The sequence below is a fragment of the Salmo salar genome, chromosome 24 (assembly GCF_965601325.2).
Source record: "Salmo salar chromosome 24, fSalSal1, whole genome shotgun sequence".
Classification (NCBI taxonomy): Eukaryota; Metazoa; Chordata; class Actinopteri; order Salmoniformes; family Salmonidae; genus Salmo; species Salmo salar.
The window spans coordinates 2,132,472-2,146,107 of record NC_138314.1 but is presented as its reverse complement, the minus strand read 5'-3'; the positions used below and the strand labels follow the sequence as shown (position 1 = coordinate 2,146,107).

The following is a 13,636-nucleotide window of genomic DNA, read 5'->3' as shown; positions in this document are numbered from 1 at the left end:
TGAATACTTCCCGAATGCACTGTGTGTGTGTGTGTATATATATATATATATACACACACACATATATATATATGGTCACGTCCGGACCATAGTAAGATGTTATTTTCTATGGTAGAGTAGGTCAGGGCGTGACAGGGGGTGTTTTGTGTTTTTCTATGTTTTCTATATCTATGTTTAGTTCTAGTTTTCTATTTCTATGTTGTTGTTTTTTGGGATGATCTCCAATTAGAGGCAGCTGGTCCTCGTTGTCTCTAATTGGAGATCATACTTAAGTAGGTTTTTTCCCCACCTGTGTTGTGGGCAGTTGTATTCTGTTTAGTCAATGTACCCGACAGAACAGTGAGCTGATCTTTTTCGCTTTTGTGATTTTCTTTAGTGTTCTGTGTTTAAAATAAAAAGTCATTATGAGCACTCAACATGTTGCGCTTTGGTCCCCTCGCTACGAGAGTCGTTACAGATATATATCTCCCCTGATAGTTCATATATATATATACACTGCTCAAAACATAAAGGGAACACTAAAATAACACATCCTAGATCTGAATGAATGAAATAATCTTATTAAATACTTTTTTCTTTACATAGTTGAATGTGCTGACAACAAAATCACACAAAAATAATCAATGGAAATCCAATTTATCAACCCATGGAGGTCTGGATTTGGAGTTAAAATTAAAGTGAAAAACCACACTACAAGCTGATCCAACTTTGATGTAATGTCCTTAAAACAACTCAAAATGAGGCTCAGTAGTGTGTGTGGCCTCCACGTGTCTGTATGACCTCCCTACAACGCCTGGGCATGCTCCTGATGAGGTGGCGGATGGTCTCCTGAGGGATCTCCTCCCAGACCTGGACTAAAGCATCCGCCAACTCCTGGACAGTCTGTGGTGCAACGTGGCGTTGGTGGATGGAGCGAGACATGATGTTCCAGATGTGCTCAATTGGATTCAGGTCTGGGGAACGGGCGGGCCAGTCCATAGCATCAATGCCTTCCTCTTGCAGGAACTGCTGACACACTCCAGCCACATGAGGTCTAGCATTGTCTTGCATTAGGAGGAACCCAGGGCCAACCGCACCAGCATATGGTCTCACAAGGGGTCTGAGAATCTCATCTCGGTTCCTAATGGCAGTCAGGCTACCTCTGACGAGCACATGGAGGGCTGTGCGGCCCCCCCAAAGAAATGCCACCCCACACCATGACTGACCCACCGCCAAACCGGTCATGTTGCAGGCAGCAGAACGTTCTCCACGGCGTCTCCAGACTCTGTCACATCTGTCACATGTGCTCAGTGTGAACCTGCTTTCATCTGTGAAGAGCACAGGGCGCCAGTGGCGAATTTGCCAATCTTGGTGTTCTCTGGCAAATGCCAAACGTCCTGCACGGTGTTGGGCTGTAACCACAACCCCCACCTGTGGACGTCGGGCCCTCATATCACCCTCATGGAGTCTGTTTCTGAACGTTTGAGCAGACACATGCACATTTGTGGCCTGCTGGAGGTCATTTTGCAGGGTTCTGGCAGTGCTCCTCCTGCTCCTCCTTGCACAAAGGCGGAGGTAGCGGTCCTGCTACTGGGTTGTTTCCCTCCTACGGCCTCCTCCACGTCTCTTGATGTACTGGCCTGTCTCCTGGTAGCGCCTCCATGCTCTGGACACTACGCTGACAGACACAGCAAACCTTCTTGCCACAGCTCGCATTGATGTGCCATCCTGGATGAGCTGCACTACCTGAGCCACTTGTGTGGGTTGTAGACTCATGCTACCACTAGAATGAAAGCACCGCCAGCATTCAAAAGTGACCAAAACATCAGCCAGGAAGCATAGGAACTGAGAGGTGGTCTGTGGTCACCACCTGCAGAACCACTCCTTTATTGGGGGGGTGTTGCTAATTGCCTATAATTTCCACCTGTTGTCTATTCCATTTGCACAACAGCATGTGAAATTTATTGTCAATCAGTGTTGCTTCCTAAGTGGACAGTTTGATTTCACAGAAGTGAAATCAGAAGACTTGGAGTTACATTGTGTTTTTTAAGTGTTCCCTTTATTTTTTTGAGCAGTGTATTAATCAAATCTATAAATAAAATATATCTTCATATATTTGTAATATGTGTAAAATACACTCACGCCCTTCTCTACCCCAGTGCATATATATATATATATATATATATATATATATATATATATATATATATATATATATATATATATATATATATTCCCAAGACCTGAATCCAATTGAGCACATCTGGGACATCATGTCTCGCTCCATCCACCAACGCCACGTTGCACCACAGACTGTCCAGGAGTTGGCGGATGCTTTTGTCCAGGTCTGGGAGGAGATCCCTCAGGAGACCATCCGCCACCTCATCAGGAGCATGCCCAGGCGTTGTAGGGAGGTCATACAGGCAACTGGAGGCCACACACACTACTGAGCCTCATTTTGACTTGTTTTAAGGACATTACATCAAAGTTGGATCAACCTGTAGTGTGGTTTTTCACTTTAATTTTGAGTGTGACTCCAAATCCAGACCTCCATGGGTTGATAAATTGGATTTCCATTGATTATTTTTGTGTGATTTTGTTGTCAGCACATTCAACTATGTAAAGAAAAAAGTATTTAATAAGATTATTTATTTCATTCAGATCTAGAATGTGTTGTTTAAGTGTTACCTTTATTTTTTGAGCAGTATATATACACACTACCGTTCAAAAGTTTCGGGTCACTGAGAAAATGATTTGTTTTTGAAAGAAATCCCGCAAAACACCAGTCTCATTGTGAACAGTGAAGAGGCGACTCCGGGGTGCTGGCCTTCTAGGCAGAGTTCCTCTTTCCAGTGTCTGTGTTCTTTTGCCAATCTTAATCTTTTATTTGTATTGGCCTGTCTAAACTGGCTTTTTCTTTGCAACTCTGCCTAGAAGGCCAGCATCCCGGAGTCGCCTCTTCACTGTTGACATTGAGACTGGTGTTTTGCGGGTACTATATAATGAAGCTGCCAGTTGAGGACTTGTGAGGCATCTTGTTTCTCAAACTAGACACTCTAAAGTACTTGTCCTCCTGCTCAGTTGTGCGCCAGGGCCTCCCACTTTCTATTCTGGTTAGAGCCAGTTTGCGCTGTTCTGTGAAAGCAGTTGTACACAGCGTTGTACGAGATCTTCAGTTTCTTGGCAATTTCTTGCATGGAATAGCCATCATTTCTCAGAACAAGAATAGACTGACGAGTTCTTTGTTTCTGGCCATTTTGAGCCTGTAATCGAACCCACAAATGCAGATGCTCCAGATACTCAACTCGTCTAAAGAAGGCCAGTTTGATTGCTTCTTTAATCAGAACAACAGTTTTCAGATGTTGTAACATAATTGCAAAAGGGTTTTCTATTGATCAATTCGCCTTTTAAAATGATAAACTTGGATTAGCTAACACAATGTGCCATTGTGACACAGTAGTGATGGTTGCTGATAATGGGCCGCTGTATGTCTATGTAGATATTCCATAAAAAATCTGCCGTTTCCAGCTACAATAGTCATTTCCAACATTAACAATGTCTACACTGTCACGACAGTGACGGATGGTGGCGCCCCTCCTCGGCCGGGCGGAGCTCGGCGGTCGTCGTCGCCGGCCTACTAGCTGCCATCGATCCCTTTTTGTTTCACTTTCGTTTGGTTAGGTCTAGGTAGGCACGCACCTGTTTTGGGTTAGTAATTAGTAAGGGGGGGTTATTTAGGTTAGCGTAGGATGTATGTGGTTGTACGTGATTGTGTTGCTTGTCCGGGTTTTGTGTGTTCGTCAGAACGTGTATTGAGTTTTCCCTTCTGCCAGTGGTTTCTTTATTTTGTGTACACCACCGCAGAATCTTTCAGGGCTGCGCCCCTATACCGTATCGACCGCGTACAGTACTTCAAATAAAGAAGTGTGGTCACAAACTCTCTCTGTCTCCTGCGCCTGACTCTACCTCTCCTGTTGTTCCTCGAGCCAGCCCGTGACATACACTGTATTTCTGATCAATTTGATGTTATTTTAATGGACATTTTTTTACTTTTCATTAAAAAACAAGGACATTTCTAAGTGACCCCAAACTTTTGAACTGTGGTGTATACAATTCCTGATATTTAATCCTAGTAAAAATTCTCTGTCTTAGGATCACCACTTTATTTTAAGAATGTGAAATGTCTTAATAATAGTGGAGAGAATGATTTATTTCAGCTTTTACTTCTTTCATCACATTCCCAGTGGGTCAGAAGCTTACATACACTCAATTAGTATTTGGTAGCATTGCCTTTAAATTGTTTAACTTGTGTTAAACGTTTCGGGTAGCCTTCCTCAAGCTTCCCACAATAAGTTGGGGGAATTTTGGCCCATTCCTCCTGACAGAGCTGGTGTATCTGAGTCAGGTTTGTAGGCCTCCTTCCTCGCACACGCTTTTTCAGTTCTGCCCACAAATTTTCTATAGGATTGAAGTCAGGGCTTTGTGATGGCCACTCCAATACCTTGACATTGTTGTCCTTAAGCCATTTTGCTACAACTTTGGAAGTATGCTTGGGGTCATTGTCCATTTGGAAGACCCATTTGCGACCAAGTTTTAACTTCCTGACTGATGTCTTGAGAAGTTGCTTCAATATATCCACATAATTTTGCTTCCTCATGATGCCGTCTATATTGTGAAGTGCACCAGTCTCTCCTACAGCAAAGCTTCCCCACAACATGACGCTACCACCCCTGTTCTTCATGGTTGGGATGGTGTTCTTCGGTTTGCAAACATCCCCCTTTTTCCTCCAAACATAATGATGGTCATTATGGCCAAACAGTTCTATTTTTGTTTCATCAGACCATAGAAGATTTCTCCAAAAAGTATGATCTTTGTCCCCATGTGCAGTTGCAAACCGTAGTCTGGCTTTTGTTATGTCGGTTTTGGAGCAGTGGCTTCTTCCGTGCTGAGCAGCCTTTCAGGTTACGTCGATATAGGTCCTGTTTTACTGTGGATATATATACTTTTGTACCTGTTTCATCCAGCATCTTCACAAGGTCCTTTGCTGTTGTTCTGGGATTGATTTGCATTTTTCGCACCAAAGTACGTTTATCTCTAGGAGACAGAACACCTCGCCTTCCTGAGCGGTATGACGGCTGCGTGTTTATGCTTGCGTACTATTGTTTGTACAGATGAACGTGGTACCTTCAGGCATTCGGAAATTGCTCCCAAGGATGAACCAGACTTGGGGAGGTCTACAATTTTTTTCTGAGGTCTTGGCTGATTTCTTTTGAATTTCACATGATGTCAAGCAAAGAGGCACTGAAAGTAGGTCTTGAAATACATCCACAGGTACATCTCCAATTGACTCAAATGATGTCAATTAGCCTATCAGAAACTTCTAAAGCGAAGACATCTTTTTCTGGTTTTCTCCAAGCTGTTTAAAAGGCTCAGTCAACTTAGTGTATGTAAACTTCTGACCCACTAGAATTGTGATACAGTGAATTATAAGAGAAGTAATCTGTCTGTAAACAATTGTTGGAAAAATGACTCATGCACAAAGTAGATGTCCTAATCGACTTGACAAAACTATAGTTTGTTAACAAGAAATTTGTGGAGTGGTTGATAAACACGTTTTAATGTCTCCAGCCTAAGTGTATGTAAACTTTAGACTTCGTGTGTGTGTGTGTGTGTGTGTGTGTGTGTGTGTGTGTGTGTGTGTGTGTGTGTGTGTGTGTGTGTGTGTGTGTGTGTGTGTGTGTGTGTGTGTGTGTGTGTGTGTGTGTGTGTGTGTGTGTGTGTGTTCTAAGTATATAGCCTATATGCGCAATTTATTTTAACCGACTTGACAAAACTATAGTTTGTTAACAAGAAATTTGTGGAGTGGTTGATAAACACGTTTTAATGTCTCCAACCTAAGTGTATGTAAACTTTAGACTTTGTGTGTGTGTGTGTGTGTGTGTGTGTGTGTGTGTGTGTGTGTGTGTGTGTGTGTTCTAAGTATATAGCCTATATGCTTAATTTATTGGCAATAATGATTTAATACAACTCAATGTTGTTTACTGTTGCTGAGCGCTTTATGTCCCTACCAGCCTAGTGTCGCACTCGCAAATGTTTCACAATGTATTTCTTTGTAGGCTATAACCTTGAAATAATTGAAAGATGGGTGTTGGTTAAAGTGTGAGTAATTGTGAGTAATGGAGTCTCCCGTCCAGACCACCTGCGCCTCAAATCTGTTGTTACTTTCACTAAACCCTAACCCCTACGCTTACCCTAACTTTAACCATAACCCTAACCTTAACCCTTACCGTAATCATTTTAAATGTCAACTTCAATGGGGTAGGGACGTCCCAAGGATACCGGATAGCAAGGACCCTTTTATTGACCTGGAGGGAGGGAGGGAGGGAGATGAAAATGTACATACCTGAAGGTAAAATATGTCTTGCTCTCACTCTGTTGATGTCTCTCTCTTCAGTTTCCCTCTTTGCCCTATTTCTCTCTCCCTCCCTTCCTCCCTCCTTACTTTCCTCTGGTTGAAAGTGTTAACAGTCTTAGAATAGGTTGAGATTGGCATGCCAACATGTCAAACACAGTCTGTTTGTTTTTGACATTTCTTAGACCTGGTCTGTTTTGTGTTTCTTCAGAGTGAGTCTGAAGGCCATGCATCTCTTGTGTTTTTTGTGTTTCAGAGTGAGTTGGGAGATGTGTGTAACTGCTGTCCTCAGACCCCCACTGCCAAGTGTCCTGAGGAAAAACTACTCAAACTCTACCCTGGACACTCCTGTAGTACCATGAGGGTCCTGGTCAAGGTGTGTATGTGTTAGTTTGTGCATACCATGTGTGTGAGAGAATTTATATTCATTGCATAGAGTTGTATAGAGATCGCAACATTGTATCTGTCCCATTATGGCATCTGGGCAGTGCCACTGAGCCCATCTCCATTTTTTATTATTCTCCTACTTCTATGAGTTGGTAAACAAACTGATAGAGGGTGCATACTACCACCTGGAGTGTGTTGCTAAAAAAGGTTTGAAGCCAAGTTTGGCGATTAACTGCCACCTGCAGTTATGGAATGTTTGCTCACAAGTATAATTCATTGTCTGATCCCTCCTGATGATCTTGATGGAATTATGTGATCCTTAGGAATTCCTACCCAGGTGGCTACTTAACCTTTTCACATGTACCAACAAATGGGTGTGATCATTCTACAGTGGTCACTGCAGCTTACGCTCAAACCGGTGTGATTAGAACACTTATTTAGAAAGTCCAGTTTCGATTTATGCAACAGTCAGCATTTAAGCTAGCCACACAGTTTTTTCACAGAAACATTTTGCACAAACACAGTCCTTACAAAATTATGTCCTGAACGTGACAAGTTTATTTTTGGATGCAATGTTCAGACATTCACAGAAGTAACGAAACTGGAAAATGTAGGCTACGTTAGTCCTAGCACTAACTGAGGAAAGATAAACCTTACACAAGCGGTCATATTTAGATAACTCTCGGCTGACAGAATCCACAATATGAATTAGCTAATAGCAATTACTATTTATATTTCATCACATCATGGGTGAGCTCACCATTGATCGAAATAATTGAGTAAAACACTTCTAGAAATTGAAAGTAATCCGACGAGGGGTAGTTTGTGCCCGCCGCCATGTTAGTTTTTACGCGTCAGCCAAAGATAATAAGAGGAGACAAGATGAGTTTGGTCTGTTTGCAGTATGCATGTTGAAAGGGGTGTGTCGTCTATGATCATTCAATTCCCTTCATTCACTTCCGGAAGTTTACCCTTCACATCATTAGAAAATATTTGGTCTGACAGATGTTTCTGTGACACCCAGAATGCATTGTATAATGTCAACAAACATAACATCACACATAGCTGGCAAATAGCCTAGCATTAGCTCATTATAATCAGTACAACCTTCAAAAAAGTATTTTACACACATCCATTATAATCTATGCAATAATCGGAATGCATTATTTGTCACCAGTACTTGAAAACGTGAATAAAACTGTAAATACATTATGCTCCATATATATATATACACACACACACACACATACTGTATGCTAAGGTAGAAACGACATACAGAAAATAAGGCGCTTGCTTTGATAGGAACGCACATATGTCCAAATGTATTATTTGTAAGGAAAAAAACAAGGAAGGCAATGCCAGCGCCAGCCAGTCTTAAAATGTGCCAATTTGTGTAAGACTGCACAAATGTCTGCATACTTGATCTGCGGAAACATTGGTGAAGTGTGAGGGCTCTCCTCGAAGAGAAAAGTTTGTCCGGCTCAGTAAAGCCTCAAACATAAAATGTCCGCAACGCTGAAATGGGCTACTTCTATGTGAATTAATGAGGAGGTGAAACACACGTCAATTAAAGCTGTTGTTAGAAACTAAAAGTTGTTAGAAAATAATTTGAAATTGACAAGTTGAAACATAGATAATTAGCAGGCAGCACATGTTAACTGTCCTGTTGTGTAACATTCACATTTTGGAACAGTGAGTGCATTCTGACATCACGTGCATAAAATAACTCATGTTGGGGCGACCATTAGAGATATTTGGAACTCATGTGTGAAAAGGTTAAAAATGGCGAAAGTGCTCAAAAGCACCGCTCATGCTAAAACGGGCTTTTGGGCACTAGAGCCCTGTATACAACTCTATGGTTGTTATGGTAACATTTAACCATATAGCAAGTTAAGATGGTTATTGGTGTTTGTGGGGTGGTTTAACCCAAACTGTTTCTCGTCTGTCCGTGTTTCCAGAAGGTTCTGTTTGCGCTATGTGCTCTGAATGCTCTGACCACTGCAGTGTGTCTGGTGGCTGCTGCCCTCCGATACCTACAGGTCTTCACCACCAGAAGACCATGTATGGTAAGACTACCCCATGTACCCTATCACAACCATTCACAGGGCCTGAGAACCCCCAGCTGCATTCATGTAGGTTAGAATCTGCACCACGTCCAATCACATAGCAGAAGAATCTCCATATCAGAGTGTGTGAGCAGAGTTGAGTGGTTGGAAATTCCGCTCATGCTGTACTTGTGCACCGCTCCAGTTCTCCACAGCCTTTCCAACCGCACCGCACTCACAGCAAAAAAAACTGCAGCTCTGAATTCACTCCATTCATTAAAATCACAATTTAACCGACACCCATTTGGCGGGTATCCCTTTCCATCTATTTTTGTGACTACCTGGACCTAGCATTTGGTTTGGAAGTATTGAAACCAAACCAAGTGATTTGAATGAAAAGTATTTTATTTAAACATGAAAAGGTAAGAAGCGCTCATAATTTCAAATAGGCTACGTGTCATATTTAACAGCATATTGTCGGATGATCAGATTTTTTGTTTATAAATACTTTGCTACAATGTCACACTTAGTTATCTACCCACCTCGTTCCTTTCTTTTAGCATGTTCACATAGTAAGTACACCATCATGCTTTTGGCATATGTGTATTTTGAGATTCCACAATGATTCTTTAGTTGTGGACACTACATCACTGCACTCCCTCTCTTGCTATTGGTCCTCATCTTTGTAAATCACCTTGATTTTGCACCTGTGTGTTTTATAAAATTCTTTGTGAAAATATTTATCGAACTCCATGACAGTAGCTAAAGCAAGAGGGTATAGCAGCACAGAAGTAGACTACAAATACATGCTGGGCCAGGCATGCCCTGAGCTCGTGAAGTGAGCGCTACTGGAGTGCTACTGGAGCGAAGTCTGATGCTCCAGCCTTTGGGAATCTCGCTCTGTGCTCCTGTCAAATTGGGCATACTGCTCCTCGCTCCGCTCCAGCTCCGCTCCGCTCACATACTCTGCTCCACATAGACCAATGTTTTTTTCATTTGTCAACACTACAGGTGCATCTCAATAAGGGGCTTATCTCTCCCCCCCCCCCCCCCCCTTAATAGGATGATCCCAGGCCAATTGCAGAGGAGGTGGAGGAGCCAACTATTATCCCTGACCCGGATGACTTTGTCCCCCCTGCCCCTCCCCCCTCCTACTTTTCAACATTCTACTCCTACACACCACGGCTGGCTCGCAGGATGTTTGGGGACAGTGTGATACCACTACCTCATATCTATGGTACCAGGATTAAAGGAGTAGAGGTGTTCTGTCCTTTAGACCCACCCCCTCCCTACGAAGCTGTTACTGGAGGCTCCGCCCTGGCCACTGTAACACAGGTACATACAGCAGATTACATTTATATCATTTTATGGATACCTTGAAAGTAGACTATGGATTTAGATAGTCATTTAGTTACAGCTTAACATTAGCATAGTTTAGTGAAAAACAATTGGAATGGCTGGCCCCCATCCAGTCAGCATGCTCCAAGTTGTATTCCAACAAGTTACTCAGTAACTTCAAATCAAGTAATGCAGCAATGTGATACCTTTGAGAGTTGTAAATGCTTTGTATTGATAGTTGCAGGGTTGGAGTCAATTTGGAATTTCTGAATTCAATTCAAACAATGCACTTAAATTGAATTGGCCACACCCCACAAGAACCAGAATTTTAATTGAAGGAATTAGAATTGAATTCAAACCAATTTAAACCATGGAGCATGAAAGTTTGGTTCATTTGACAAATATTTTATCAAAAGGATATGCAACATATTAATGCAAAGAATACACATACTATTTAAAATATTAGTTTGGAATTATTCCACATTTTGTTACAGCCTGAATTCAAAATGAGTTAAATAGATTTTTTTATGACAAAGTGAAAAGTTTTAGCAAATTTATTGAAACTAAAATACAGATTGAATTGACATACATTATCAGTCAATAGTTTGTACACACCTGCTCATTCAAGGGTTTTTCTTTATTTTTACTATTTTCTACATTGTAGAATAATATTGAAGACATACAAACTATGAAATAACACATATGGAATCATGTAGTAACCAGGCCAGGTCATCTGATGCAGCACTCCATCACTCTCCTTGGTCAAATAGCCCTTACACAGCCTGGAGGTGTGTTCGGTCATTGTCCTGTTGAAAAACAAATGCTTGCCCCACTAAGCACAAACCAGATGGGATGGCGTATTTGCTGCAGAATGCTGTGGCAGCCATGCTGGTTAAGTGTGCCTTGAATTCTAAATAAATCACTGACAGTGTCACCAGCAAAGCACCCCCACACCATCACCTCTTTCTCCATGCTTCAGGGTGGGAACCACACATGCAGAGATCATCTGTTCACCTACTCTGCGTCTCACAAACTAACAGCGGTTGGAACCAAAAATCTCAGATGTGGACTCATCAGACCAAAGGACAGATTTCCACCAGTCTAATGTCCATTGCTCGTGTTTTTTGGCCCAAGCAAGTCTCTTCTTCTTATTGGTGTCCTTCAGTAGTGGTTTCTCTGCAGCAATTGGACCATGAAGGCCTGATTCACACGCTGTCTCCTCTAAATAGTTGATGTTGAGATGTGTCTGTTACTTGAACTCTGTGAAGCATTTATTTGGGCTGCAATTTCTGAGGCTGGTAACTCTAATGAACTTATCCTCTGCAGCAGCGGTAACTCTGGGTCTTCCTTTCCTGTGGCGGTCGTCATGAGAGCCAGTTTAATCATTACCTCTTGATAGTTTTTGCAACTGCACTTGAAGAAACTTTCAAAGTTTTTGATATTTTCCGGATTGACTGACATAATGGACTGTCATTTCTCTTTGCTTATTTGAGCTGTCCATAATATGGACTTGGTCTTTTACCAAATAGGGCTATCTTCTGTATATCACCCCTACCATGTCACAACACAACTGATTGGCTCAAATGAATTAAGAAGGAAACACACACATTCCAGGTGACTACCTAATGATCTGGTTGAGAGAATGCCAAGAGTGTGCGAAGCTGTCATCAAATTTTTTTAATTTATTTTTTACCTTTATTTAACTAGGCAAGTCAGTTAAGAACAAATTCTTATTTACAATGACGGCCTACACCGGCCAAACCCAGACGACACTGGGCCAATTGTGCGCCGCCCTATGGGACTCCCAATCACAGCCGGTTGTGATAAGGGTGGCTACTTTGAAGAATATCAAATATCAAATATATTTTGATTTGTTTATCACTTGTTTGATTACTACATGATTCTGTATGTGTTATTTCATACTTTTGATGTCTTCACTATTATTCTACAATGTAGAAATTTGTAAAAAATAAAGAAAAACCCTTGAATGAGTATGTGTGTCCAACCTTTTGACTGGTACTGTATGTAAATCAGATATCTGTATTTTAGTTTAAATAAATTTACTAAAATGTCTAAAAACATGTTTACACTTTGTCATAAAAAATCTATTTAACTAGTTTTGAATGAGTAGGTGTGTCCAAACTTTTGACTGGTACTGTAAGTTTTCACACCCTTGAGTCAACCAATAGGTGTCTTCTTTGCGAGGCATTGGAAAACCTCCCTGGTCTTTGTGGTTGAATCTGTGTTTGAAATTCAGTGCTCGACTGAGGGACCTTACAGATTATTGTATGTGTGGGGTACTGCGATGAGGTAGTCATTCAAAAATCATGTTAAACACTATTACACACAGAGTGAGTCCATGCAACTTATTATGTGGCTTGTTAAACAAATTTTTACTCCTGAACTTATTTAAGCTTGTCATAACACAGGGGTTGAATACTTATTGACTCAAGACTACGGCTGTGGCGGTCACGAAATTCCATCAGCCGGTGATTGTCAAACAAATAACTGTCGGTCTCACGGTAATTGACCAATAATTAACATAAACACATTTATCATCTCCTGGCTTCCACACATACAGTGGGGGGGGGGAAAGTATTTGATCCCCTGTTGATTTTGTACGTTTGCCCACTTACAAAGAAATGATCAGTCTATAATTTTAATGGTAGGTTTATTTGAACACACGGCCAAGGCAACAAAGGAGTGCCTCAACAAGAAGCACATTAAGGTCCTGGAGGGGCCTAGCCAGTCTCCAGACCTTAATCCCATAGAAAATCTGTGGAGGGAGCTGAAGGTTCGAGTTGCCAAACGTCAACCTCGAAACCTTAATGACTTGGAGAAGATCTGCAAAGAGGAGTGGGACAAAATCCCTCCTGAGATGTGTGCAAACCTGGTGGCCAACTACAAGAAACGTCTGACCTCTGTGATTGCCAACAAGGGTTTTGCCACCAAGTACTAAGTCATGTTTTGCAGAGGGGTCAAATACTTATTTCCCTCATTAAAATGCAAATCAATTTATAACATTTTTGACATGCGTTTTTCTGGATATTGTGAACCATCAGATCCTCCTCTCCACCCTCTCCGAGCTGGGCATCTCCGGCGCGGCCCACGCTTGGATTGCGTCCTACCTGACAGGTCGCTCCTACCAGGTGGCGTGGCGAGAATCTGTCTCCGCACCACGTGCTCTCACCACTGGTGTCCCCCAGGGCTCTGTTCTAGGCCCTCTCCTATTCTCGCTATACACCAAGTCACTTGGCTCTGTCATATCCTCATATGGTCTCTCCTATCATTGCTATGCAGACGACACACAATTAATCTTCTCCTTTCCCCCTTCTGACAACCAGGTGGCGAATCGCATCTCTGCATGTCTGGCAGACATATCAGTGTGGATGACGGATCACCACCTCAAGCTGAACCTCGGCAAGACGGAGCTGCTCTTCCTCCCGGGGAAGGACTGCCCGTTCCATGATCTTGC

The 13,636-nt window shown here is 42.1% G+C and overlaps 1 protein-coding gene across 1 annotated transcript in view; it reads left to right on the top strand.

Moving 5' to 3' along the window:
• LOC106584888 (protein FAM189A2-like) overlaps positions 1-13,636 on the top strand; it is a 94,598-nt gene that overhangs the window by 45,820 nt on the left and 35,142 nt on the right. The window contains exons 4-6 of the mRNA XM_014170500.3: positions 6,648-6,767; positions 8,737-8,844; positions 9,886-10,158. Of these exons, the coding sequence (XP_014025975.2) occupies positions 6,648-6,767; positions 8,737-8,844; positions 9,886-10,158 (501 nt within the window). The remainder of the gene's footprint in view (positions 1-6,647; positions 6,768-8,736; positions 8,845-9,885; positions 10,159-13,636) is intronic.